At 45.3% G+C, this 27,797-nt stretch overlaps 1 protein-coding gene across 2 annotated transcripts in view; it reads left to right on the top strand.

Moving 5' to 3' along the window:
- The window catches only part of tnrc6c1 (trinucleotide repeat containing adaptor 6C1), a 43,206-nt gene that overhangs the window by 12,941 nt on the left and 2,468 nt on the right, over positions 1–27,797 (top strand). For both annotated transcript variants that reach the window (XR_009798878.1, XM_061846951.1), the window contains exons 4-18: positions 5,113–5,445; positions 14,034–16,520; positions 17,610–17,804; positions 18,045–18,211; positions 18,294–18,371; positions 19,992–20,210; positions 20,591–20,731; positions 20,913–21,032; positions 21,155–21,238; positions 22,359–22,599; positions 22,691–22,852; positions 22,956–23,126; positions 23,250–23,399; positions 25,442–25,660; positions 27,667–27,740. Coding sequence is in view for 1 of the 2 variants with exons in the window: in XM_061846951.1 (XP_061702935.1) it covers positions 5,113–5,445; positions 14,034–16,520; positions 17,610–17,804; positions 18,045–18,211; positions 18,294–18,371; positions 19,992–20,210; positions 20,591–20,731; positions 20,913–21,032; positions 21,155–21,238; positions 22,359–22,599; positions 22,691–22,852; positions 22,956–23,126; positions 23,250–23,399; positions 25,442–25,660; positions 27,667–27,740 (4,841 nt within the window). In the remaining variant the exon portion in view is untranslated. The remainder of the gene's footprint in view (positions 1–5,112; positions 5,446–14,033; positions 16,521–17,609; positions 17,805–18,044; positions 18,212–18,293; positions 18,372–19,991; positions 20,211–20,590; positions 20,732–20,912; positions 21,033–21,154; positions 21,239–22,358; positions 22,600–22,690; positions 22,853–22,955; positions 23,127–23,249; positions 23,400–25,441; positions 25,661–27,666; positions 27,741–27,797) is intronic.

Raw genomic sequence — 27,797 nt, 5'->3', positions numbered from 1 at the left:
TTCTAGATCGTTTAGTCGTGATACTATTGCATTGTGGTCGGTTGGAACTTAGTATTTGCAGTCACTGTAATGTTATATTTAAAGCCCAAGTGTCATCCCTATAAACATTCTAAAATAGATAATATTGTAATGAAAAATCCATATAATATTGTTCACGTCCATGTCTATACGAAAAAATAAATACGAGCGGAGAGCGCGTCATCCATGCGCAAAATTGCGCAAGTGTCATTCGACGACATCCAAGTGGTCGCCATATTGGCTGCATCTCCTGCCCGTGACGTCACCCCGAACATTTGCCATTGAAAACATGCTCTGGGCCCTAATATGGGAGACGAACACGCCCCTTCTGACACGGAAGCTCTTTTCGAAGAAGAGAACATCTCACAACCGAGTGAAGTGACGGGGGCAATATTACCCTATTGTTTTGAGGCATATTTAGATGATATGCGGATCACGGCCAAACCACCTCCGCACAGCGTTGAGAAAAACAACGCCGCCCGCGAGCGACGACGACGCCACGGCCAAACCGCCTACCCCTCTGATCCACTTCCGCGGCAGAGATGTGCCACCGTAGCCCGGCACCGTGACAAGCCACCCCGGCCGACAAGGCCGGTGGCAATCCACAAGGCTTGCGGAGGCCGTCCTTCAGCGGCCTTCCGATGCGCACATCGACACATTTAGCACCCCTGATTTATGGATTACGCCCCCCACAACTATTATTTTTTTTTTAGTAGCTGTATACACACCTACCTGTCATTTGGAACCCACGAAGCTCTTGTCCTTTGCACCTGTGCAATCCATTTTTCACAACGAACTGGGTCTCTTGGAAAAGTATGAAGAGCTAATCCATCCTCCTGAGTGTTTGAGCAATATCCAGCAATACAGCGAGCCGGCATTTTGGCTAACACGAAGGAACAACGAGCTACCTTCCCGGACGTAAAACTAGTATAAACAGACGAAACCGCTTGAGCGCGCTACTGCCTCCAACGTCACTTCCTGCTTCTTGCCGAAAACAAATCCCTTGAGAGAATTTTTATGGCGGGAGTTACAAAAAGCCATATACGTAAAAATCACGTTTTGTGGTGGGGAAAAAAATGGCTGGGTTCATACCGGCTGCTGTTTTTTCATTAATAACATACTAAAAATCATGCATTTCATGACAGTGGAGCTTTTATGTTACGTTCAATGTGCTGCCAGACTGTATGTTCTTTATAAATACGTTTTTTGTCTGTGTGAAACATCTTGCACTCTTCCCTCTTAACTACATCGTAATATTCATTCATTTCTAATTAAGCATCGTAATTGTCTCTCGTGAGATGCGCTGCTCTCATTTTGAAGCCCAGGGGTGGAAAGCGCCGCTCCACCCCAGACATTTTGATCGTTTAATCACACTTCGATATGGACTGAATTTTTAGTCTGTTCCGTTTCACTTTTCCAGGGCATTTATTTTGTTTTAACTTTTTTTTTTATAGCCGTGGCCTTCCCCCTACAGGTGTGCTGTTTTAAAATTCAAATGCGCAACGGTAAAAGCGTAACCAGCAAAGTCCTAAAAGGCAACCCAATTCATTTCCATTGCATTTTTGGCAGATCATTTTAATGTTCGACAGTCTGTACAAGCAAGCGCAACATCGAAGGTGTAACATTAACCCCATTTTGCCACTGAACTCCGGTTGAACCTACTTGCCAGACCCCTTTAATATAAAGCGATATCAACAAAATGTTCTTCAGGCCTTCACTTTGCAGATTAAAGGCTCAGCTTTGGAAAGCTCCTAATCACTCGCCGACCAAAGTTTGGCGCGTTTAAGTGTGCGCGCACGCTCCCCTCGATAGCAAGGCTTCGCACGTTGACGAATGGAAGCGTGCGCGGCGTGTAAAGCGTCAGGGGGAAGCCTGCGCGCCGGCGGACGGGTAATCAATCCAATCCAAATTTAGTATAACAACGGAGAGTTCAACGTAGGCTGTGAAATAACGCGACTGCTGCTAATCAATGGAAAGCTTTTACAGTAGTTGTGCAAGGAGTCGCAACTCGGCACAACAGCAGTTCCGAGTGGCCTCAATATTACAAAGACTTAATTATTGTCATGTTGCTTCTCCTGCGCGTCATGATTCGATACCGTGTTCACCATCTGCTAAAACACACAGATGGGTCTTATCATCAAGGTCGTGTTTTTGTGCGCCCCCCCCCCCCACTCCCCAGATCACTGAAAACAGTTGAAACCCTTTCCCATTCTTCCACTCACCTCGGTCGCCGTGTTTCTCCCCAGAACAACCCCCCACCCACCACCCCCTCAACTTTGAGCTCTTAAACACCCAGCCAAGCATGCTATCATCTTTCCCATCACAAATATTCCGATCCCCTTTTTAAAGTGGGAAATGAGGTAGCCTTCTCCGTGTGAGGCACACATTGCCTGCAGGCCGCGGTTTGATGTGCATTTTTGATGAAGCGGGAATTCTTCTGCGCGCCCGCACAGCTGAGGACGGTGTTTTGCAAATAGGCTGTGGGAGAAAGTGACTGATCTCGTTTCGCTCTCTTTCTACAAAGCAGAAGGGCCGTTCCGGGGGCTTTTATTCCACATCGACTTTGTTCCTGTAGTCATACCTGCGTTGAAATGTGCAGTACTTTGGCACGCTCCTTCGGCTCTTTAGTTACGAGACTCGACGGCAACATGGCGTTCTGTAGGTTCTATAGGCAAGTAGTGTTCTAATTGTAAGCGGATTTTCGACCTAAGCTGGTTTCCGGCAGTGAGACTGAAGCTCACAGTGGCGCTCACGAGGGGGGTGGAGACTTGAACGCACACCATTCTCTTCATTGCTTGCTGTACCTCGTTCCCTTCATTCCTCTGGATCTGCTTTCTCTTTCTCGCTCGCTCCCGCCCTCTCGCTCTCGCTCGTTTTATCTCTCCTCACCGATTGGCTGAAAGAGCAGCTGGCCCCGCTCTCCCCTTCCCCCAAAGCTTCCAGAAGAAACCGACATCACACGTCAGACTCCCAACGGTGTAAAAAATTTCCTCCGTAACTGTTATTAAACGGCTTTTACGAGGAATGGCCTCTTTAAAGTCAGCGGCGTGTCTCACTTTATGTAGTACTACAACAACAACAACAGTGGCGAGAGCATCGAAACGGCGAATAAATAAGAGGGGTGCAGGCGGTCAGGTGGGACGAGACACAAAGATGATGGGACGCAAACGCAATGACATCTGATGTAGTGCCTGCCTCTGATCGCTGCGCAGACAGATTGCAGGGAAATCGTTCCCAGGTTGTAGTCCACTGGGGGGCACCCACTGACACGACGGACATACGCATGCGCCGGAAAAATTTGCAAGACTCGACGGCGTATGTGAGCAAACGCGTCCGACTACATTCACAAGCGAGTGGCTGGAGGCTCCACGACGGCATCCTGTCCTCCCCTCAAAGCGGGCCTCAGCGTTGCATAACGCTTTGTTTTCGTGTGTATTGGGGCTGGCCTCGTGTGTGTGTGTGTGTGTGTGTGTGTGTGTGTGTGTGTGTGTGTGTGTGCGTGTGTGTGTGTGTGCGCGTGTGCGTGCGCGTTTGTATTCGCTCCCTTCAATCCGCACACTTGGAGGCTGAGTCAATGTCAGCGTCCCAGCGTCTTCAGTCATTTCAAAAAGTGTTTAATAATTTCCTCTTATTCATCACTACGAAAAAAGCATCGCGTTGTCTTAGTTTGGATCTAACCATCTCCCATGCAATATGCGAAAGCTACAAGCTTGTTTACTACCTACTGTTTACATTGTACTTTACCAGCTTCCATATTATGTAATGATATATGCCCGGAGGTGATTATCCGCCGTGCTCAATGCCCATAATGCATCTGACCCAGCAGCCGCTATGTGACCCGGGAAAAGATAATCTTGTTTGACCTCGGGAGATGAGGATGACCTCCTGACCTTGTACCTACATTTAGAAGTACTTCACATGTCACTATTTAGTTGTTGCGATGATAAGATAGGAGCCCCTAGGAGCACAGGCCATTAAATTCGCAGTAGTGTTTAATATTTACTGTATTTACAGTGCCATGCAAGAGCATCTTTATTATATATTTAACCTATTTGACAGTTTAACTATAAATATAGTAGGACAAATAAAGAAGAAAACACTTTTTCTTTGAAACAATGCAGCGAGTTTACAGACTAAACAAGACAAATACATTCTTTAGAGATATTTGCAAGATATTATTATATATTTTCAACATTTCAGTACTTTTCGTATAAAGGAGCCTTCCACGTCCAGAGTTGGATCTTTCATCTACCATGAACCAGGAAGTAGCCTTTTAATTAAACATAAACAGCCAGCCAGGGAAGAGGTCTTCTCTAGGTTACATATTGTGGTTATTACAGAACTGTGTGATAATTTACGTGCTCTGTTGCTTCATTATCTCAAGCTAGTTAGACTTCTGAAATCGTCTGAATCTTGGGACCACCTCATCACTTCTGCTCTCTGATGAAGTTCTCTGTGAGTTGTTAAGTTTAGGTGATTCCTCAAATCAGAATGATTGACAGAAGTATTATGACATTGTTATTACACTCCTGTGGCCTATCCAAAAAGCAGACGTGTTTCGAGGAATTGCTTCTTGGCTCCTGTGGTCACTCTTGATTTTTCTGCACATTTAGCCAAGTTTGAAATTGCCAGTCATTTTACAGCACGTCGTTAACATGTTAAAAGTGACCATGACTTTTATAAAATGCTGCTGTAAGCCTGACAGTGGTGCTTGTATAGTTGTGGGCTTGGGTTAATTATTCCTGTGTGCCTCAATCTTGGTTCCGGTGCTCCTTTTTCTTGTCATTCAGGTTTCCCAAAACATGCACGTTCGGTTAATGGAAGACTCCAGGTGATCCCAACATGAATCTGAATGGTTGTTTATCAACATGCCCTGCACTTGACTACCACTGCAGGGTGTATCCCGCTTCTCAAATTGAGCGAGTTAGCTGGAATAGGCTCCATCCCTCCCACAACTATGAGAACAAGCGCTAGAGTGGTTGGATGGATGGATGGATGGATGGATGGATGGATGGATGGACATTGATTGTCAGCAACAGTGCCTACAGCTTGCATTTCTGCTTTTTCTCTCCTCCCACCCTACTACCTCCACAGTGCCAGAGTCTCCCAAGCTCAACCCCGTCCCTCCTCTCCTCCCTGCCACCCCCAACATCAACCCCCCAGTATCCCAAAGCAGTGGCAATGGCAAGCGCGCCCCCTGGGGAGGCCAGCCTCAAACCGCTCCGCAGACTCCACTCCAGCAGCGCCACCCGGCCAGAGAGGTGCCCCCGCGTTTCCGCCAGCAGGAGCACAAGCAGCTGCTGAAGAGGGGCCAGCCGCTGCCCCCGGGGACCCTGACGCTCATTGCCACGGGACATCCTACCACCACTGAGCCTGCAGCTGCAGTGGTCAGCCACCCCGATTCCTCTGCAACGATCCAGTCCGCAAGTCAGTAGAGACGCTTATGTGGCATTGCGTGTTTATATGGTTTTTCATGCAAGGTGTAATTTATTATGCATTAATAATCTGTACGGTAAACTAGATGATCGCATCGTACAATATTGTTTACAAATAGTGTATTTGCAATGTACCCATGTCCTGACATGTACATAAATTCAGTGGCATATACCATAGTTTTACTACAGTATTACAGTTGAACTCAGACTGTTTTGTGATGCTGGTTGACTTCCAAATTCTTAAAAAAAAACTAAAGAAAAGACAATGCTGTGGGTAGTAGTATAAAGTCTATACAATCTATAAAAGTCTATAAAATTGATTACAAAATCGTTTGGTAATTAATATTTACTGAGCAGCCGCAGACAAACAAACTTTCACTTGTTGTCTTAAGTTTCAGTCACGGTTCTTTAGTTATGCCTCTTTTCCGTCACAGCACATCAGTGGAGGTAATTTTTTTTCACTACTGTGTCTTGAGGAATAGTAGAGTAATAGAAAATCTGGAGTTGAATACCAAATTTGAATACTTTTGGAGTGTTCAACTTTGGAGTTTCCAATGTGTTCAACTCCAATATATGAGTTGGCCCTATGAGCAGTGAGTGTAGCTGTAGAACAGCGTAAACTCACCTATGTGTCCAACTGTTTATTTTCACTCTGTCTGGCTGGGAATTAAAAAAAAAAAAAAAAAAGAAAAAGGGAATCAAGGAATCAAGAGGAAGAAAACGCAGAGTAAACACAGCTGGCATAACAGTATGTGTTTGTGTGTTTCCCTTCCGGAGTGTCTGCATATCCGATGAATCTGCAGGCATTTTCTTTCAGCGCTTTAAAGAGCGTGATGTGAATGCAGCTCCATCTCCATGGCGATCAGACGGTTATCCCACATCTTTCGATTCCCTCCTCCTTGTCCTCCTCCTACACTTTGCCGACTATTTCCTGTTTTTGGCGGTGGAGGGGGCTGTACAGAGCTAGCTAGTTGGCCGGACGGCTCGGTGGGCCTGGCTTGGCATCACTACAAAGCCGAAGGGAAAGAAAGATTGGTGGAGAGAGCGAGCGTGGCAGAGGTCCAGTGCTGTGGGCTGGGGTGACTCATGGCTTACGGTAAAAGCTACTGCTTCTCTCCTCCCCTCTTCGATAGGCCTCCCTGGTTCGCCTTTCACTCTTCATGTGTCAGTGAAGTGGCTGATCACTTGAGGACATCCAGAGAGAGGAGTGGCTCCTCTCGCTGGAGATGGAGCTGACAATTCAAGTATATATTGAACTGTAGTTTGTGTTTTATAATGAGTTGGTAAATTTGGGAGTCCCAATTTTTTCGAGAATTGACTGGAATGGATTCCAAGTTAAGTGCATCCGGATGTTCTGTCTCAACAAAATGTGGAATGAAATGCGATTGAAGTGAAATGTCTCGCTACGAACCATCTGTTTATTCTACTAACTGGTCAGATGATCATTGCGTAGAAGGAAGAACATCAAGGCAGAATCTGGACCCTTTGTTCTCTCTTGGCACACACTTGTTCATCTTTCATCCACATTGTTCTGTTTACGTTCTCTAATGCATCCCAGAATGCGGCATGCAAAGCCTCGCTGCTTAAAATTGACTTGTAGGTTGTCCAGTAAGGCACATTCTCTTCATATCTGCGCTCATCAGATGTTTGTTTTGTTTTATTTTATTTTCCCCAGTCCCTAATTCTTGTCAGCTCAGTGTTGAAATCATCATTTTGCTTGGTAATGCGCCACTAAGTATAGAGCAGCTCTTTCTCTTTCATCTGCAGCTTTACAGATGTCATGTCTTATCTACAAGCGGTCTAGTTTGTGTAAGGCCTTCAGCGATTAAATGGCTCATTCTGTCTGTTTTTCCAAAGGCCACTCTTTGAAGTAATATTTCCTGATTTGAAAACATGATCTATCAAATATGTACACACAGTATATGGCAGTCCAGTATTTCAGCCATATAACATTGCTCATTTTTATTCACATTGTACATCAAAGGTACACATCCAGCTGTTTTTATGGCCTTCTGTCTATTTTTTTTGTTAGTCTTCCACCCTGAAAATGATTTTTTTTTCCAGACATCACTTCCATACTACCTTTATATTTCATATTGGGGGCATGCAGTATCTCATGTCTGTGATAAACCACAGATTAACTTCTCTTTTATATAGAATGATTGAACGAAAGATATTATTCATGTCCCAGGCAATATCCTTTTGCTTACTCTTTTCTTACAACTCACCCTAACCTAGCAGCAGTAATATTGTCCCTATTTTTATTTCTTGACATTTCTGATAAACGCAAGGCTCATTCGCTGTCATTTTTCCTGCTTTCACCTCACCCTCTTTTTACTTGACCCAGTCACATGCCGGTCCTTTCAAAAAGCAAGGCTGCTTTTTTTGGGGTGATTTTTTTTTTTCACGTCTCCACGTATTCCCGCAACAGTCTTGACTAAATGTGCCACGCGCAAACCAATGTGCAGTATTCATCGAGCTCTTGTGTATTTCTGACGACGCTTGTTAAAACTAAATAACAAGCTTTGCTTTTGCTTCCCACAATAGAAAGTGACATCAACAAAAATAGCCTTCTCGCACGGAGAAGCCAGCACGCATGCAGGATTGAATTGATGTGCTCTACTGATGACGCTATAAAAAAAGCATCGGGGATTCCCTTTTAGAGGTTTCTGATGTGATTAAACGGCGAGTCTCCATTAAGGACAAATCTCTGGTGCTTTATGTTTTCTGTCAATTTTCTCCGCCACAATTTCTTCCAGAGCAGCCCATGTGTTCTGGCACCTCCGCCTCCGCCTCAACATCCCAGCATGTAGCATGTAGCTGGCCCGAGGCAGCCAGGATTAGTCCACACTCTACATGGATGTCTGTCAGCTTTCCCATGATCGTAACGGTCTCGCTGTGTTGCCGTTCCGCTCGGTATCCCGACGTTCTTTGATGGAGAAGAGGCGTGTGAGAGTGAGCTATTTTAAGACTGGCATGTTGGAGAAAGCCCTTGACCTGGTTTATCCTTTCAAGGGAGGAGGGGGGAAAAGTGGAAAACATGACAACACGCATGTGAACTTTGGAAAATGTATGCCGCTCTCATCCCTCCCCCACTCATTTGTCACTGCGCTATTAATGGTTGGCATAAATTACATTTCAGAAAATGAAATGCCTTTGCCTCCGAGGTAACAAAAGCCTCAGCAAGAGTGATGGTTTTTTTGCCATGTTTTTACATAGTAGCCAAATGTTAACACACATTAAATTCAGATTTTAGAGCTATAACACAAGCAACGTGATTTGTTTCTGCTTTAGAATAGTCCTTTCACCATTATTTTCTTTCTCAGCATGCATACAAAAATATTAATAATGTGAATAACACATTGAGAATACATTCACCAGACTGTTTTTAAATAGTCGAAGGTAACTGCACAGAATGACGTGGCCCAAACTGACTTAAGCAGTGTGCGAGTTTGGTCACTAATTTTAATGAGTGGCCCACCATCATCCAGTGATTTTGCCGCCATTCAAAATATGAATGGCCAGTGTACAGTCTTGCAATGCGGCTGATGTAACAGCCAATGAAAAACACATGCACTTTCATGCAACAAAAATAAGTCTCTGGGTTTTAAGTGAACAGGACACAGCCCCGTGGCCCCACGCAGTTGCAACTAAGGCATAACAATGCAGTATATGCGTGTATTGTTTTACAATAATACTTAACTGCATTTATAATTTCATATTCACTTATGGTGAGAAAGCAAAACGGGGAGTCCCTGTCGCCGAAATACACCGGCACAGTCAGCAAATTCAGCGAATGACCATTGCATACAGCCTCTCAAAATATTCACACTTTCTTCTTATCTTCACCCATTTCCTCTTCCTTGATACTCACACCATGTTTTTGTGGTTCAGTAAAAATATAATGTGGTAGCATTATCAAAGCCTCAACCCATATATAGCGCCGCAACTTTTCCATTGCAGAACATCGGTCAATGCACAGTGGAAGTCGCGGACTACTTTTTTTGGTTTTGGTCCATTTGAGTCGCCATCAGCTGTGGGGTGCTGAATCCGGAACTCTATAAAATGCTGTCTTTGCAAAAAAAGAATGCTCAATTTGAATTGAAAGGCTTCAAATTAATGTTTTATATTGTGGCAATGGTCTAGTGTGAGTCATAATTGCACAGGATTATCCGAGAGCTGTTTTTAATAAGTTGACCCATTTGGCAAAATTTCCTTGCTCAATTATGAGAATACGCCTGATTTTCCAATCGTATATGAGCTGTTGCCCGCTTCGTTCATTCATTCATTGTGCATAGTAATGCTGCCTATAAGAGGGGAGTTCTCTGTGACTTTCCATACGTTCCTATTTAGAGTTTTCATAAAGGGTTAAGGCACAATCAGCTATCGGTCACTTGTTCTTTAGTTAATTACCCAACCTTAGCAACAAACGTGGCAGGTGAGTGAATACGTTGCAGTCCGTTTTGTCGAGGTTCCTCGGTAATAGTAAAATTACTTTCCCTTTGATGACACCTGTCAGACACATTGATGATCAAGAACCGGAAGGTATTTGCAGGGTGATATAGGTATTGTTGGAATTAGTGCAGTGTGTAATAAGTGTATTTATGTGGGCGTCTGATGGTTTGGACTGTGTTCTGACTTTTACCCCAAAACTTTCGTTGAATAGAGTTCTGCTTTGGATGTTCCACTGTATTTAAAAGTATTCCAATGACAATTAAGCAAGAGGGTTTTGAATTCTCGGGGGTTTCCTTCTACAAGTCATTAAAAACTATGATTAGGGTGAAGCCACTTTTGTTTCGCAGAGGTGTTTGTATTTGTCAGAGGGCTCGTTCTCCAGGCTGGCAGCGTGCATTTTCAGCGCCAAACCATCCAGTCTGCGCGCCCCTGGGGGACTTCATTAAGCCGGGATCAGTCCAGCTGAGGCCCACACATCCCCGCTAGATTACTTCCTCCTTCAATCACTCAACAAGCATCTCCTAGACTTCTTTTTTTTTGCCATGTCTGTGTTTGCTAGTGATCTGATTGTCACCATACACTACAGATCATGTATTAAAATGTAGAATTAAAGATTACGCTTACATATTTAAAGTTAAACAATCGCTGCTCCTGATCTGAGCTGCAGTATTTGTATACATGCATGCTGTAGATTGACAACACTTGCACTGTTTGTTGGATTTCAGTTGCAGCATGGACTCTCCCATGTGTTAACATCCTCCCCGATCATGAGGTTCAGTGGGCAGAAACTCGAGCATAAAAGCGCGCTTTTCCACCAAACATTGACGTATTGTGTTGTGGTGCGTGGGCACTTGTATCACTGGTGCACAATGCCAGCCTTGATCTGGCGAGCTGCTGCTATTTTTTTTTTCTATTGCCAAGCTCTCAGCCCCTGCCTCTCCTATTTCCTCCAGGCTTTCTATTAATTGACAAGCGCGTCATCCTGTATTGTCTCATTCTGGTCTGACCCCTTGACACTGTTCCAGGGGACAAATTTGATTCCAGATCAGTATGAGCTTGCTTATTTCATGTTTTACTTTCAAAAAAATTGCCAAAGTCTCAGTCAACATTGGCTGGTGTCCATTAATTAAGAATAAACCAACATTTCTCATCATGACGTAATGCCTTGCCCGGGGGTGCACCATGCGTTTTGCTTATTCCGCGTTGCTCTCTCGTGACTCCCGTGCTACTTGTAGGCTTTCAGTTGTGCACGGCAGTGCTAATTGCACACGGAGTGGTCTTGGGTAAATATTTTGTTCCATTTAGCGAAAGGTTAAAAGATCCGAGGCCGTGTTTAGAAGAGCCCCACTTTGTTTTGTTTTTCCTCATGCCATTTGAGTGCACGAGTGCCTCGCTCTTAGCAGTCCATCCGCCACCTACTAACAGTACCGCTCCACATTACTTCAGCTGTGCTTCCCCCCTCCCCCAGCTTGCCTCGCTCTTAGGGCTTACATTTCGAGCGAGGGAGCGTATCTGTCGTCGGGATAGGAATAGAGCATGGTATAAATAAAGCCGGGGAGGGGGGGCAATAGATAGAGGCGGTGAGACTCAGCCAAAGCAATGTTGGTGGGAGGAACGGAGCATGTGGGGTGAGGAAGGAAGGGAGGGAGACAGTAGGAAGGGAGGGAGGGAGAGGGGGGTTGTCTCATGCCGCACAAGAGCTGTGCAACTTCTTGGCAGCGTTTCAGAGAGGATCCTCAGAGGCTTGGTGAGCCAAGCAGACATATTGAGACAAGGATGGCCGCTGTGTCGCACAAAACCTAGTTCCTTGCAGGATGGTCGGGAGGCACCTCTCCACAGGTATTTGGTCGCGGCGTGGCACATCTCCCGCTCTCACGTTTCCCTTCTCGATGCTTCTTCTCTGTTGATTGTATGCGGCTCGTGCATCCGCACTTCGAACCTGTAGTTGCAGTGCATTGTGGGCACATACGAGAGAGTTATGCTTTGCACGTCACAGTGATTGAAGGCATGCATGCTTTTACACAGTGCAGGCAGAAAACGGTAGCTCCAAGCCTTTTTGGCTCAAATTCAGGACTGAGAAAATGGCGGTCCTGCTCCTCTCAGTCGAGTGACGCCACAGAAAGACTGTGTTGTGTGTCAGAAACACAGTGCCCTCTTTTTCCCCCTCACTCTAACGCTGCTTTCTCTCCTCCTATTTTAGTCGACAAGCGTTAAAAAGTAAGCTGGAATTAAAGGCAAATGCTAAGGGATTGCTTTACACCATATTGCCGTGGAAGCGAGTCTTTGCATGCAGGCTTAACTTGCAAGAGGGTGCATGTAAACAGTCGCAACAGCCACAGTAGAAATGAGTGAGGATGTGGCGGCAGCCTGATCAATCCACAGACCGGGCGTATTTTTATATCAACATGTTCATTGGAAGTTATCCAAGAGAGGGTAATGTGGATTGTTGCTTTGAGTTGTCAGAGCAGTTGCGCAGACAGATGGAGGCTGTTGTGTCCATGTGAGCATGCAGACAAGTCATGCATCATGCCAATTTGAGGTCATGACTATGACTGCCGTGCTGGTGAAGAGAGCTAAAGGATGTCACAGCTTTCTGGCTGGTGCCGCTGATCATTTGTATGATAATGGAGAAACTAATCACCACGCATACATCTGCACGTACAGTGCTGTGAAAGAGTATTAGCCACAGTTTCAAATTTTATATTTTTCCATGGTTTACCCGCTTCAGTGTTTAAGATCAACAAAGAATGCTGTTTTTAATTTTATTTTGTTAAGAGGGGAAAACGCTATATGGCCCTGTGTGAGTAGGTAATGGTCCCCTAAACCTTATAACTGATTAGGCCACAATCAGTGGCAACAAGTGAAATCAAGCAATTTTCAAAAACTAACATTGACTCTTATACATCTCTGGGGAGATATTTTGGACCACTCTTTCTTTCAAACTTGTCATAATTCAATAACACATGATGTTTTTCATGCATAAATGGCCTTCTAAAGGGTATGCCGCTGCATTTTAATCTAATTCAAGTTCAGACTTTGATCAGGCCACTCCAAAACCTTTTTTTTTTTTTTTCCCAAGACATTCAGATGTTGTCTTACTGGTGTGCTGTGGCCCTTTACTGAGGTAATGAGTCTTGTATTTCTTTAAATGTTTTCTTGGGTTCCTTTGTGACTTCTGAGTGCTCTTGGGGTAATTATTGTAGGCTGGCCACCTCAGGGAAGGTTCATCCCTTTTCCAGGTTTTCTCCTTTTGAGGATAACGGCTCTCACTATTATTTGTTGGAGTCCTAAAGCTTTTGAAATCACTTTGTACCCTGCTGCAGATTGATAAGTTAATATATTTCTAGTCTTCAATGGTTTGTCATTTTGGTTTAGCTTTTTATGGCCATCTTTGTTTTGTCAAACAGGTTTGATTGGAAAAATTTTTTGGAGGGGATGCGGCAAATTTGAGGTAATTAGGAGTGTGTCTTGTCACTGAATTAATTGGGGATAGTGGCAAGCCAATTTTTTTTATTTTATTCCCTTTAATGCAGAGAAATCACCATTTTGGAAAAAATATTTTCTCTTTACTCATCTGTCTAATATTTGCATTTCATGATTTTAAACAAAGTGGGGAAGCTATGCAGAAATGTAAGAATTTGAGATGGAAGACTTTTTCACAGCAGCGATGGAAAAATATCATCATCCAGTCCTGTCCAAGTTGAGGCTGATGTGAAAGCCTCCACAACATTAAGTGTAATTGTTGCTACGTTTGTTTTTGAAACATAGTTGCAGCTGGAAAAACAGGCAATTAAAAGTTGTTTCCAATGTGGTTAAACGTATATTTTACAATAACATTACATAACATTTACACCTTTCAACACGGATTTGTTTTAAAACCTCAAATCCGTTTATGACACTACCGCAGGCAATACAGAATGGAAGTATAACTGTCTGTGATTCTGTATAATGGTTAGCATCTTTCGCAGTCATCGAGCCTGTGGTTAAGAATAGAACTGGACTCGTTACATGTTGCCATGGTATTTCAGATTCTATGTGGGTGTGATGACGTACCAAACTTAAAACCCCTTGCTCGGCCACCTTTCTCATGTGTATTTTCTGTTCTGTTTCGTCCTTTCTATGTAGAACTGCCCCCACAGAGCGGCCAGGGAGCCCAGTATGATCATCCCCTCTGGGGACACCTGCCAGCTGACAGGAGCGCCACAAGTGCTACAACTTCCACCAGTAGAAGTTGCAGTGATCAACTGATCATTGACCAGAAGGACACAGAGGCTTGGCCTGCTATTTCTCTTAGTCAGAACAAGGACCTTCCAGGAAGATGCTCTTTGGAGACTGACCCTGGTCATTTGACCAGCAGCAGTAGCACTTGTAGTACCAGCAGTAGTACTAGTATCAATAGCGGGTTGTCTTGTAATACAAGTATGGCCACGGGGGCCAATAGCCAGACAGGCCACCTCCCTGTCAACCACTTAAGCAGTAAGGCCAACACTGGACTCAACCCTGCCAATCATACTGGAACCAACATGCACTCAAGCCAGGTTGCAGCCAATCGAAGCTGGGGCTCTGGGTCCGGCCCGTCTCAGTCCTCAGCGGCCAGTGAAGGGAAAAATGAGAGTCCGGCGGGAGGGGGGAGCAGCAGAGGTTGGGGCTCTTCATCATCCTCCAGCACCAACTGTAACTTGAACTTGAACCCTAATGCTAACCCATCCGCGTGGCCCGTGTTGGGCCATGATGCGGGTGGAGCAGGGGCAGGCAGCTCAGGGGGAGCCAACATCACTTCACCCCCTCAATCTACACCTAACTTCTGTCATCCCACTGGCCCCACATCATCCCAGACCAGCACCTATACTGGAGCCAACACTAACAGTAACTCCTCCGGTATTGGCAGTGCCTGGGGTAACATAATGACCTCTGAAGCATCAGAGCCAAACCCTTCCCCTTCCACAAATGTGTCTTTCAGTTCAGAACCTCAGAACCTTAAAACTGATGGACCAAATCACAGTAATAAACAGGAACATCCTAGTCCCATCCGCCAACTGACTAGTTGGGGCAATGCATCTGTAGGCCTGGGTGATATGGGTCAACAGCCATCAGGGGCCAAACAAGTCAACGGCGAAGACAATACTTCTGTGTGGGCTATTGGTGGTGACTCGAAGGCACCGTCATCGAAAGACTTATCCGGCTGGGGCCAGGGTGGAAGTGGGTCGGGAAATCCTGGAGGCTGGGGTGAAACGTCCAGTGGGGACTGGGGCAAGAAGCAAACTGAAGACACCCAGGGAGGCTGGGATGGCCCGAGCTCTCCTCCCCAGGACGCCCAGACTAGTTCTTGGAACAGAGTCGTGAGCACAACTGCTGCCAGTGAAGGAAGCAGCGACAGCATGGAAGGACATCCCAGGTCTAAACACCATTCATCCAGAGACACCCCTGCTCCCTTGTTGCCTGCCCAGGACCTCGACCCTCGGGTGTTATGTAATACCGGATGGGGACAGACCCCCGTTCGTCAGCACACATCTTGGGACATGGACAATACTAAAACCAAGAATGACATCGCCACTGAATCCTGGGACTCTCAAACTGTTCCTAACGATGCCCAGGGGCCTTCGAATACTAACATGGGTCCCCTACTAAGGAGTGACACTGGGAGCAAAAATGAGGCGCCTGCTTCTCAGGGAGCTTCGGGGTGGGGAGGAAACATAGCTGTTAGCAACCAGCCCAGCTCTGGCTGGGGAGACCAACCCAACAACATTAAGCACCCAAGTAGTCCAAGTGGCTGGGGAAATCTACCGAAAGGAGGATCCGCCTCCAGTATCCCCAAGAATAGCGGTCAGTCTTGGGGAGAAGAGAAGTCAACAGGTTGGGAGGACTCTCATAGCAAGTCAACAACCCAGAACTGGGGAGAACAACCTAAGGCATCCCACAGCTGGGGCAATAGCGGCGCGAGCAACTCCACAAATGATTGGGGAGAACCTGATGAGAGAAAAAAGAATTCATCCAACTCTGGCTGGGAGGGAGAAGCAGGAGGGTGGAAGGAAACTCCTCGGGGCTGGGGAATGCCTTCATCGGGGCAAGGGATGTCTGGTTCTGGAGGCAAAGCGGGCTGGGGAGAGCCTGTTAGTCCGCGTCCCAGCGGCCCTCCCCAGAGTTGGGTGGGCAAATCTCAGGATGGACCCAGTGGTAGCATCGGAGGGGGCATGGGCTCTTGGAGTGGCCCGGGCCCCGTGAGGCAGGGCTGGACCGGCAGCAAGCAGGAGTCCTCGACTCAGGCTACAGGTTGGGAAGAACCGTCTCCGCCCTCAATCCGACGCAAGATGGAAATAGATGATGGGACCTCCGCCTGGGGTGATCCTGGTACCTACAACAAATCTGTCAACCTGTGGGACAGGAACAATCCAGGAATGTCCCAAGCCAAAACTTCTACTGGAGGCAGTAACCCCCTGGGCCCCAACAGCGGTCATCCCCACGCGCACAATCACGCTTATCAAGGACCGCCCGCACCTTTACAGAATCATGCCCAAAACTCCCAAAACACAGGTCCAAGCAGCGGGCTCATGGATCCTGTTTTGCAGCACCAGTCGGCGTCATCGCACAACAGGGGCCCTCTGATAGGTCAAGGTGAGACAACGTCGTGATTTATATTGCAGCGTATAGACGGCTAAAAATGTCCAGAAATGAACAAAATAAATTTTGGGGGGAAGGAAACAATGATGCACTGACACAAACGTGAAATTGCTACTGTGTATTAATCCTCGTATTATTTATTTGAAGAGTTAACGTTGATATGCTGCTGTAGTTTTATCTATTGTACTTTTTCCCCACCTGCTCTTTTAATTAACCGTTGAAAGTAGTTGTGTCAACCGCAAAAGCTGCTTCGTTAGTCAGTGCAGCGCGCTGACTGTTAAGCTTCAATCTGTTGATGGACTTAAAGGAAATAGCTTGACCTTGCTCGCCCTTTTAGGATTTACATCTAATTAGCTATCCAAATGAAATAAGCAGCGATGGGCAATCGCTCGGTGAAGCTCCTCACATTACACAACGCAAGACGCGTCCATCAGGGAGGGGGGGGGGCAAGGAAGCCCAACAATTGTGTTTACAAAATGCCTTGTGAAAAGTGAAAAAGAACCTCAAATGTTTGAGCGATCGGAAGCGTGCGATTATACGGGGCCGCCGTTTGTCCGTAGTTGAGGGGAGAAAGTACTGACGACAAGTCTTGCTACAAATGCCCCCTGTTGTCTCGCAATCGATTCTACATGCTGCGTATAGCGAAAACGGAAAAGCCAACCAACTTGCGAAATAAATGCATAGCTCTTTAATGTTATTACACACTCAGGGCAGATAACGATTGTTTTCTGTGTTTTGAAATACTGTAGTGTTGAAAATTACCCATAATTTGACCGCAGCCTTCAGGTCGTGTTCTCTGCCCGCTCTAAACTCTGCCTGGCACTGCCACGGTCGCGCGGGCGAAACTGCATTTTTCATGCCAAGACTGAGCAGACTGTGCCAATTTTTTAAATGGCCATTTTGCCCTCCTGTCAACCGCCCTGTTAAGGCTGACACGGGTTTATTGCACCCTGCACGGGTAAATTGTTAAAAGATGAATCAGAATACAAAAATTAGGATTACAAAATGTATCTCATTAAAGCAATTTTTTTGGGTCCTGACACCTGATCGGTTTACTATCTCTTGGTTTTCTATCTCCGCCAGGCTGGGGAGAGCTCCCAAGCTCCCACACTAAGCCAGAAAGCTCTTGGGGGGAGAGTACACCTTCTGGAGTCAACGTGGATAACGGTACATCTGCCTGGGGAAAGCCAACTGGGGGTCCCACGGGTTGGGGAGACGGGAACCCAGATAACTACAGCAGGGGGAGCACAGCTATGACATCTGCATCTTGCAAACTCGGTCAGTTGTTCACCAATCATGTCTGACGAATTATCTTCCAGTGTGTTATTGTTATTGTTCCTGGTGGAACATTTTCTCAAGATGAGTCAAGGTCATCAGTATGTTTCTGGCGAGGCAGGCCATTTGATATTTTGTACAACTCTTTTCTGACCCCTAGTGGCCAACAATTTAACGCGTTAAAAGTGGCAACTGTAGAAAAGTCGTTTCCCCTTTTTAACTTTCCGGTTTTTCCCTCGGCAGCCCCCAAACCTATGCAAGATGGATGGGGAGGCGGAGGCGAGGAAATGATCCTCTCGGGAGGTCAGTGGGATGCAGAGGAGGGGGACCTCTGGAACAGCGCTGCCTCCCAGGAGAGCAACTCCTCCACTAACTCTTGGGGTAACCCACCCAAAAAGATCTCCCAAAAAGTAAGAGAATCCAATAGAAAATGATCGAACCAAAAATGTACACCCGTTAGTTTGGATTTACTGTGATGTTTTGTCATCTCAGGTAAAGGTACCAGGGAAGCCAGAAGATAATTGGATTATGAATCGTCTTATCAAACAGCTGACAGACATGGGCTTTCCGGTGAGTTCATCATCTATATTTTGAAACTGATTGTAGCACACCAGGATTCACATTTTTGCATGCCTCCTTATTTTTATGTCCTTCATTGACATTAATAATTATCATTTACCCAGCTAGCCAAATCACGAGTGTGCTTTCATGCGCTCACGTGTTGGAATGCAAGGAAAAAAAATGTTCAGTGAAAAGTGGGGTGTTGGGACTGTACTAATAGAGTTGAAAATAAACCTAATTAAAATAATAAAATAAAATAAATAAAATAAACTGCATTATTGTTTTAATTAAAGGTCCACTGTCATGAAATGCATGATTATTAGTATGTTATTAGTGAAAAAACAGCAGCCGGTATGGACACAGACATTTTTTTCACCACAACATGATTTTGAAGTATATGGCTTTTTGTAACTCCCGCCATGAAAATCCTCTCGAGGGATTTGTTTTCGAGAAGAAGCAGGAACTTGCGCATGGATGACGCACTCTCCGCTCATATTTATTTTTTCGTATAGGCATTGAAGTGAATAATCTTGTGTATTTTTCATTACAATATCTATTTTAGAATGTTTATAGGGATGACACTTGGGCTTGAAAGTAAACAAACTAGTGGACGGTGATCCGTTGTTATATCGCAGTTTACCTATTGTTGATTCAGTCCATTGCATATTATTTTTATATTCCAATTCAATTTAAATTTATATTCAAAGGGTTTTGAGTTTATATAATTTCTCTTTTTGGCAAAATATACACTTTCTAGCCTTAAACATTAATCCATTCATGGGCAGGGTGGCGCTTTTTTGCCTTATTGAGATAAAAGTCTCCTAACAGGCCACAATCAAGGAAATAACACTTCTTTTTCGTTTAATGCATAAAACAAAGGGCAAAAAAAAAGATGTACCCTCTCGCTGGCAGGACGGGTATGTTATCAGTTCTGTGAAGTCGTACATACTAGAGATATGTTTATTAATTAATTCTTATTCTAGAACTTACGCATTATTAATAATACTGATGGATTAGCATTTTGAAGACAAACTTAGTTGCAAACTGAACTTTCTCCCTTTTCTTGGAAAACGCTCCATGTGTACTTGAGGCAGCCATGTTGGGTCACGAAGGAAAGGGAAATAACTCTGTGCTAACTTTGACCAATGAGTTATCCTCTCCTGATACCAAATTATGGCTTCAGATTAAAACACTTAAATATTTGGATATACTGAAGGATATAATGCGTGAAAATCATGATGTCCCAAAAATGGGACGCTGCCCACGAATGGGTTAAAACTCTTAAAAAAATTTTAATAAGAAAACAAGTACAGTACATAGTATGTGTATAGTACATAGTATGGAGTACGAGTTTGCATTTTTGTGTTTTTAAGATTTTAAAAGGTGTTGATGAGTATAGAAAGTTTTAATATGAGGATAGTAGAAGTTAATAGGAGTCTGGGATGGATTAATAGCTAAATAATTAATTAAAATATGTATAAATGATTGAAGAATAAGTAGCAGCTTGGAAAATGGGGAAAAAATGGGTGTGGATGTTACCTACTGCAGGAATGGTCCAGAATTTAACCCCCACGATAACTGAGTGATTGGTGTGTTATATTTATCTGTGACTTGTGACGTGTTCCTCAGCGGGATCCGGCGGAGGAAGCGTTAAAGAGCAACAACATGAACCTGGACCAGGCCATGAATGCCCTGCTGGAGAAGAAGACCGAACTGGACAAGCGGGGGATGGGGTTGGCCGGCCACGACTACAACAACGGGCTCCTCAGCAAACCCATGGGCTGCCCCCGACCTCCCCTTCTCTCCAAAGAACCCCCCACAGATCCCCGCTCACCCTTCCTGGATAAAGTAAGTCAAGGGACCATAAAAATGCATGATTTGAATAATGCTATCACCTGGTGACCTTTATCCCCTGTTCTGGAATATTAAGCAAAACAGTGTGCTTGGAAGTAAATGGCAACCTGCCCTTCATTTGTTTTGTTTTTTTAATGAGAAGCCTGCTGAGGATTAAAAACTGGGTTGGATTTATTGGCCAGATAACAATGTGTCATCCTCATCGTGGGTTTTAATTTGTACATGGGAAGACAAATTCCATATTTTGCAATTATTTGGCTCCCGTTTTAAAACCCCCACTGGACCTTCTTGTCAAGTTCACGGCGGTGGAAGCGCAGCGGAGTGTTTAAGAAAAAGTGAAATGTTAACGCCTCGGCTGCGATTTGTTTGTTCAGCAAATGCAGAGTGGAATGTTTGGTGGTGGAGCAGCACAAGCCCGGGCCATGCCTCAGCCGCCTCCTCAGCCGCCAGTGCCGCCTCTCGGCTCTTCTCAGCCTAGTCTACGGGCTCAAGTGCCTCAGTTTCTCTCCCCTCAGGTACGGTAGACGCGCATCAACCCTTGAAAAACAAGAGTCCATTCACTCACTCCGATCGGAGTGCGTTGGATCGCAAATACCAGGAAGCGGGCCAAGTCGCTGACACATTCGCGCTGTGCGTTCACACCTCAAATGTTTCCGTTCGGTTTGTTTTTTGTAATGAGATGATGATGATCCGCAGGTTCAAGCACAGCTCTTACAGTTTGCAGCAAAAAACATTGGTCTGAATCCTGCACTTTTAACCTCGCCAATAAACCCTCAACATATGACCCTTCTGAATCAACTCTACCAGCTGCAGCTGGTGAGTCCCGTTCCGTGCGTTACATGCCAAGCCCACACACACGAAAAAAAAATCCCTTTATGTTCTGGATTTTCTTTATCTTCACCTTTGAGACTAAAAATGAGCGTATGGCTTACTTACAGTCTTACCAGCGTTTACAAATTCAGCAGCAGATGTTACAGGCGCAGCGCAACGTTTCTGGACCCATTCGACAACAAGAGCAGCAAGTGAGTTTGCACTTTCCTCTTTGTTCGTTCCTAAAATATTTACACACAAAACAACCTAGATCAGGGGTGTCAAACTCATATTTTTGTCGCGGGCCACATTGCAGTTACGATTTCCCTCAGAGGGCTGTTATGGTGAAACCATAGAAATCCTCAATCGTCTCACCTTATTCCATCCATCCATTTTCTTTGCCGCTTATCCTCACAAGGGTCCCGGGGGGTGCTGGAGCCTATCCCGGGGTACACCCTGAACTGGTTGCCAACCAATCGCAGGGCACATGGAGACGGACAACAGACGGACTCACAATCGCACCTAGGAGCAATTTAGACTGTCCAATTAATGTTGCATGTTTTTGGGATGTGCGAGGAAACCGGAGTGCCCGGAGAAAACCCGATTGAACCCGGTTCCTCAGAACTGTGAGGCCAACACTTTACCAGCAGATCCACCGTGCCGCCCCTCATCATATTAACATATGAAATTTATGAACTACTTTTGGAATCAGAAAACACGTGTAATGGATTTTTCAACCATTGTTCATGTTTGGTAACAACAATATCTTAATATTATCATTTATGAATTGTGACAATTTGAAATGGCGGCATGGTGGATCAGCTGGTAAAGCGTTGGCCTCACAGTTCTGAGGACCCGAATTCAATCCCAGCCCCACCTCTGTGGAGTTTACATGTTCTCCTCGTGCCCGCGTGGGTTTCCTCTGGGCACTCCAGTTCCCTCCCACATCCCAAAAACATGCAGCATAAATTGGACACTCTAAATTGCCCATAAGTGTGTTTGTGAGTTCGGCTGTTTGTCTAAATGTTCTCTGCGATTGGTTGGCGACCAGTTCAGGGTGTACCCTGCCTCCTGCCCGTTGACAGCTGGGATAGGCTCCAGCACTCCCTGCCACCCTCGTGAGGATAAGCGGCAAAGAAAATGGATGGATGGACAATTTAAAATGTTGGGACATATTTTCAAAAGAATCACAGATTTTGACACAGATGATTCGCCGGATCTGGCCCCCTAGCCTTGAGTTTGACACCTGTGGCCTAGATGATCGAGCTGTTGAAAGCAAATAAAAAATAATTAAAAAAAAAAAAACAACAACAACAACTGTTATCATTCTAGGTTGCACGTACAATCAATAACATGCAGCAGCAGATCCAACAGCATCAGCGTCAGCTGGCCCAGGCTCTGCTAATGAAGCAGCAGCAACAGCAGCCTCCCCACTCCCACACGGGCCTACATCACGGCGGGACCAAATCCACCCTCGATTCATTTCCGGGCCACTCCCAGGCTCCAGGCCTCCCCGACCTGCAGACCAAAGAGCCGCAGTCTTCTCAAAACACCTACAGCCCCTATTCTCTCTGTGAGTGATCGGTTTTGCACAAAGGCTTCTTTCTTTTGTTTTTTGTTTTTTTTTTTTTTTTCGACATGAAATGAGTTGTGATTCTCCTCAGCTGGACTGAATCCAAACATGAATGTAAACTGCATGGAGGTGGGGATGTCTATGAAGGAGCCCCCCCAGCCCCAGTCGCGCCTGTCACAGTGGACGCACCCCAACCCTATGGAAACCCTCTCTGGAAACTCCTCTCCTTTAGAAACCAACCTGAGCAAACATGGTGAGGAACAATTAAAGCGGAGACCATTTTATATGTAATTGACAAATAATGAAGTAATTGTTAAAATCCAATTTGACATACTACTGCTGTTTTTTTTTTTTAGGTACCAACCTGGGGCCCCCAGGCAAGCAGCTGGATGACTCCTACAGCCCCTATAACCTGATGTCCACTTCCGAGTCTCCCACCAGCTCCCTTGTGCCCCCGGACAGCTGGGGGCAGGGGAAGGGCAGCAGTGACAAGATGGCCAACGGGACAAACATCAACTGGCCGCCAGGTACGCAAAAAAATGTCTTCCTGCTTGAATATCCATGATATGCGCATTTAATATTACCAAAAAGAAGATATGTACTGTATATTATTGCAGATCATTTGTAAACTGTCCCTTTACTTCTTGCAGAGTTCTGCCCAGGCGTCCCCTGGAAGGGTCTCCAGAACATCGACCCGGAGACGGACCCCAACATGACGCCGGGTAGTGTCCCGAGTGGCCCCACGATAAACACTAACATCCAAGACGTCAACCGCTACCTGCTGCGAGACAGAAGTGCAGGTGAGAGTCGTGTGAAGTCGAGCAAAACGCCCCGCTAAGTGTAATTTTGTAAATATTGTAATGCAAGCGCTGCCGCCAGAGTCTGCTTCTTCCGCTTTTGTTTTCCATTTTTCTGCTTAAAACAAACTGCTTCTGCAAACAAGTCCGTAATCCAAGTTCATACTCCTGAATTCTCCTCTGTTCTTAATCTTCTCATTCCTTGTGCGTTTTTGTTTTGATTCCATTTTCTCTCTGCTGTTTTCTCCCTTATTTGTTTTTTTTTTTTTTTTTTGTCTACTTGTTTGTGCGCCGCCCACGGGCTCAGGCTCTTCTCCCACTTCATCTCAGAACGAGGCTCTGCCTCCCTCCTCTGATTGGTCAGTCAGTGCCTACAGTAGCTCATTCAGTCTCTCGTCCCCGGAGACGGACGATGCAGGTACATGGATAACTCCCTTCTGCCATATTGCAGTGGATAAAACGACTGCGAGTCCAAACTATCCTTTCCCCCGTCTCTGTTCTGTTAACACTTTGTGCCCCCACCTTTCACTGGAGAGCACCCCCCCCCCCCCCCAGCCTGCCTGTCCAGTCATTTCACCTGATTAAATTGGACTCATTAGAGCTTCCATCTTGACGGCTTGCCTCCTGAAGTGTACAGCCCCTGTGGTGTTGGTGACCCCCACCCTCCCCTTACTTGTGCATGGGACAATGGGACAACATAACTTGTCTTTACTACGATGTTTTACTCACTGATCCATTTGGTCGAATGAATTACTGCACTAGGATTTTAATGTGCATGAAACAATGAGTAAATTTAAGACATTAAAGGGGAAGTACACTGGTTTGCATTAACAATGTATCCAATAGGTCATGTAATATGTACTCTATTTTGACGAGGTGATGTTAAATCCGCTCTCATTTAATAGTGTTTTGAGAAAAGATTTTTATCAGCAATTACGAATTTTCAAGGACGCTGCAATTTTCGCGAGTCACGTGACCTACGTGCGCGGATGTGACATGTACCGTGCCGCAACAAAGGCTCGATTACATGGGACACTCTTTTTGCCCGGCGCTGATTTCTCGGATTTATCGTCATCTGATGAAGGAAAAGCTGTATCGGTTGATCGGGAAGGCAGAGGAATACTTCTATACACAGCCGTGAGCGGGACATGGTAATGGAGCCAGCAACCCGGTTTGGGGGTGTCTGTCCCCCACATAACACTTTGTGTCACTCAAGCCTTTTTCCTCCGCATTGTGGAGGAAGCGCCGACGTCGAAGGATAAAAAAAAAGTGACGTCGCTATGAACGCTTGGCCAAACTTTTCTGACACCTCCCACTTGAAACCCACACGCGCACGTCCTCCGCCCCGTGCGGGCTCGGGACCGGGCCGACGGTGGAGAGCTCAATCGCGCAGCGCGCCGTCCCGCAGCCGCCGCCGCGCCGGGCCCTGGTTATTTCCGATAACGAACGAGACTCCGGCATGCTAAGTAGATACGCGGCCCGCGGCTGTGTATGGGAGTATTCCTCCATCTTCCCAATCAACCGATACTGTTATTTCTTCATCAGACGAGGATAAATCCGAGAAATCAGCACTGTAGTAGTTGACCCTCTGTTTCGGCACGGTACACGTCACATCCGCGCGTGTAGGTCATGTGACTTATGAAAATGGCAGTGCCCCTGTAAATTCAGAATTGGTGATAAAAGTCTTCTCAAAACACGAATAAATGAGAGAGGATTTATCATCACATTGTCAAGATAGAGTATGTATTACATGACCTATTGGATAAATTGTTAATGCAAACCAGTGGATTTCCCCTTTCATTCATTGCAATGCATAATGACCTAACATTTTTTTTTTTTTTTTTAACACCCAATCCTTGTTTTGTGATTTAAAGCTATTAACTATGCTGTTAATAAATTGGTACAGAATTCAGAACTGAGAAGAAGATGCAAGAAGCTATTTTGAGGATGTAATGCTGTAACAATGAGTGCGATGCTTGTGCTCCTCTGATTGGAGCAGCCTTTCCTTCACTTATTGCTTTGGTTCTGTCCTGCAAACCTTGCAGGAAAACTGTCAGAGATGAAATCCACCTGGTCTCCAGGTCCCATCTCCCACAGTCAGGCCTCTCTTTCCCATGACATGTGGAAGGTTCCACAGGGACCCCGAAGCAGCGCCGCAGCTCCCTCCCGCCCTCCGCCCGGCCTCACAAACACCAAACCGTCCTCAACGTGGGGGGGCAATTCTCTGGGTCTCTCCCAAGGCTGGAGCAGTTCTTACACCACGAGTAAGTCGCACGTTGCCGAAAATCTCCCTCTCTTTCCGTCAAAGTATGACATTTTCCACTGTTTTATGCAGAACATAGTTCAAAATGAGTCTGTGACGTCTTTCTCAGTTTGATAGAATGCAGCAAAAAAAAAAAAAAGACCTGATAAGCTTTCCACGTGTTTGTGACGTAGAATGTTAATAACTAGTCCAGGACCTTTGCACTTTGCTTTACTCATCTCAGGAAAATCGGCTTCATCGTGCGCAAAGATTTTGTCACCTGCCAAACTCAGAGGAGTTGAGGAATAAATGGGTTCGGTTTATTTTTGGAGGCATTTCTAAGCATTCCGGAACCAAAATTGTTCTGTGTTTGGGTTTGTGCTGTATTTCCTGGAGGACGACCTTGTAAACATAAGCGTTCACACGCTGCTGGAAGCGCATTTCTGGGTTTTTAGCGAGTGGCCGACCGGCCACCGCCAAGGCAACAATGCTTGACTAATCTTTAATGTGACTGTGGATCAAGGTTCCCTTTAAGCTGCGCACCTGTGCAATTGCGCACATGAAAACCGATCCAGCGCAGTGAACCACAGCCTGACTTTTTTTTTTTTTTTTTTTAAACAAGAAGCATTCGGTCTCTAAAAAGCTGCCGCTCGGCCACACCATGCCACACACTCTACTTCCTTGTTTACCCGACACCACCCACCTCCTGCTCTTAAAGGCGTACACTCATAATTACAAACATCGCCCACCGCCGGTACTTTAGTTAGAAACACAGTCTGGGCAACGTAGAACAAAGACGAGTTAGACATGCTGCTTTAGTTTACTCTCGATAATATTGGGAAAGTAAAAAAAAAAACAAAAATGATGTTGCTTTAATGAAATTTGGAGTGTGTGAATAATAATAATAATAATGAAGAAAAAGTGGTAAAACTGGATGAGATTTTCTCTTTTGTAAAAAAAGATCTGGTCTGAAGCCAAAGTAGAAAGTACAGGATGAGATGGTGTATAATGTTAAAATTCCACCTTGGCACAGCCTGATCCAGGATGAAAGCACAGACAATACAGTGCACAAAACGTTAATTTTGTATTTGAAAAATATAGGAGGCAACATAACAGTAACCTTAAAACTGTGTGATAGCATCATTCAGCTTTCAACGTGCATTGCGAAAGATATTCTGCAAGCACTAATTCAGTTTTACCCCAAGAAAAAGAGACGGGGATATAATTTTGGGTTAAAAATAAATAAATGAAACAAAGTTGGAGGCGACATTTCCAATTTACAGTTCATAGTTCCTTGGTTTGGTTAGCAGCGTGTTTTTTTTGTTTGTTGGCATTTTCATTTCAAGTTTGCAAAAATGCAAATAAAATTGTTCTTGAAATTTTCTGATGGTAATGTAAATGCTGTAATCTGAATCTTTTAATGAGGCATGTAACTTCAATGGATAACACCGATCTGACCACAGTTAGCGTGTTTGCTCAGACACGTCAAAAATTAGAGGGAACGTTGCTGTGGATGTCGGGGAGGAGTGAAGTTTCGCAACTGGTTAACTTCAGTCTTCGCTGCATGTATGTTTTGGCTCTGGTGCGCCTCCCTTACCTGGGGAATTGTTTTTTCCCTCCCCGGATCTGTAAGGCGTTTATTTTTAAGCGTAATTTTGTGAAATGATTTTGACATCCTATGAAGTCCAGTAACCACTGGGTTCGGTGGTTTTTACGTAATATCCTTATTTATCTGTGAATGCTCACCTTTCTTTTGTAAATGTAGCAATTAGAGGCAAAGCGGCCAGCAGCCATTTGGTTTAGCGCCGCTAGGGGAGTTCTAGTGTTAGTCTTTTGGGATGTCGTTGACAGCATATTTGTAGCTTAAACTGTTACCTGGGGCTGTTGTGAACATTTTTTCAGTGGGGTGCTTCTATTTTTTTTTTCCCCCAACTCCAGCATGTAGCTGTGGTTGCACTGCGGCATTTAAGTCACGGAAATATGAACATTTTTGTCAGTAACAGAACTCGTCCCCCTCTCCTTCTGCAGCAGGCACCACATGGAGTACAGACAGCTCCAACAGAACTAGTAGCTGGCTGGTTCTGAGAAACCTGACTCCACAGGTAAGACCGACCCACGCAGCCCCTTGAGCTCGCAAACACTCGACGCATGCCTGCGGT

Source organism: Syngnathoides biaculeatus, chromosome 16, assembly GCF_019802595.1.
Source record: "Syngnathoides biaculeatus isolate LvHL_M chromosome 16, ASM1980259v1, whole genome shotgun sequence".
NCBI classification, from domain to species: Eukaryota; Metazoa; Chordata; class Actinopteri; order Syngnathiformes; family Syngnathidae; genus Syngnathoides; species Syngnathoides biaculeatus.
This window is presented reverse-complemented; position numbering and strand designations above follow the sequence as displayed.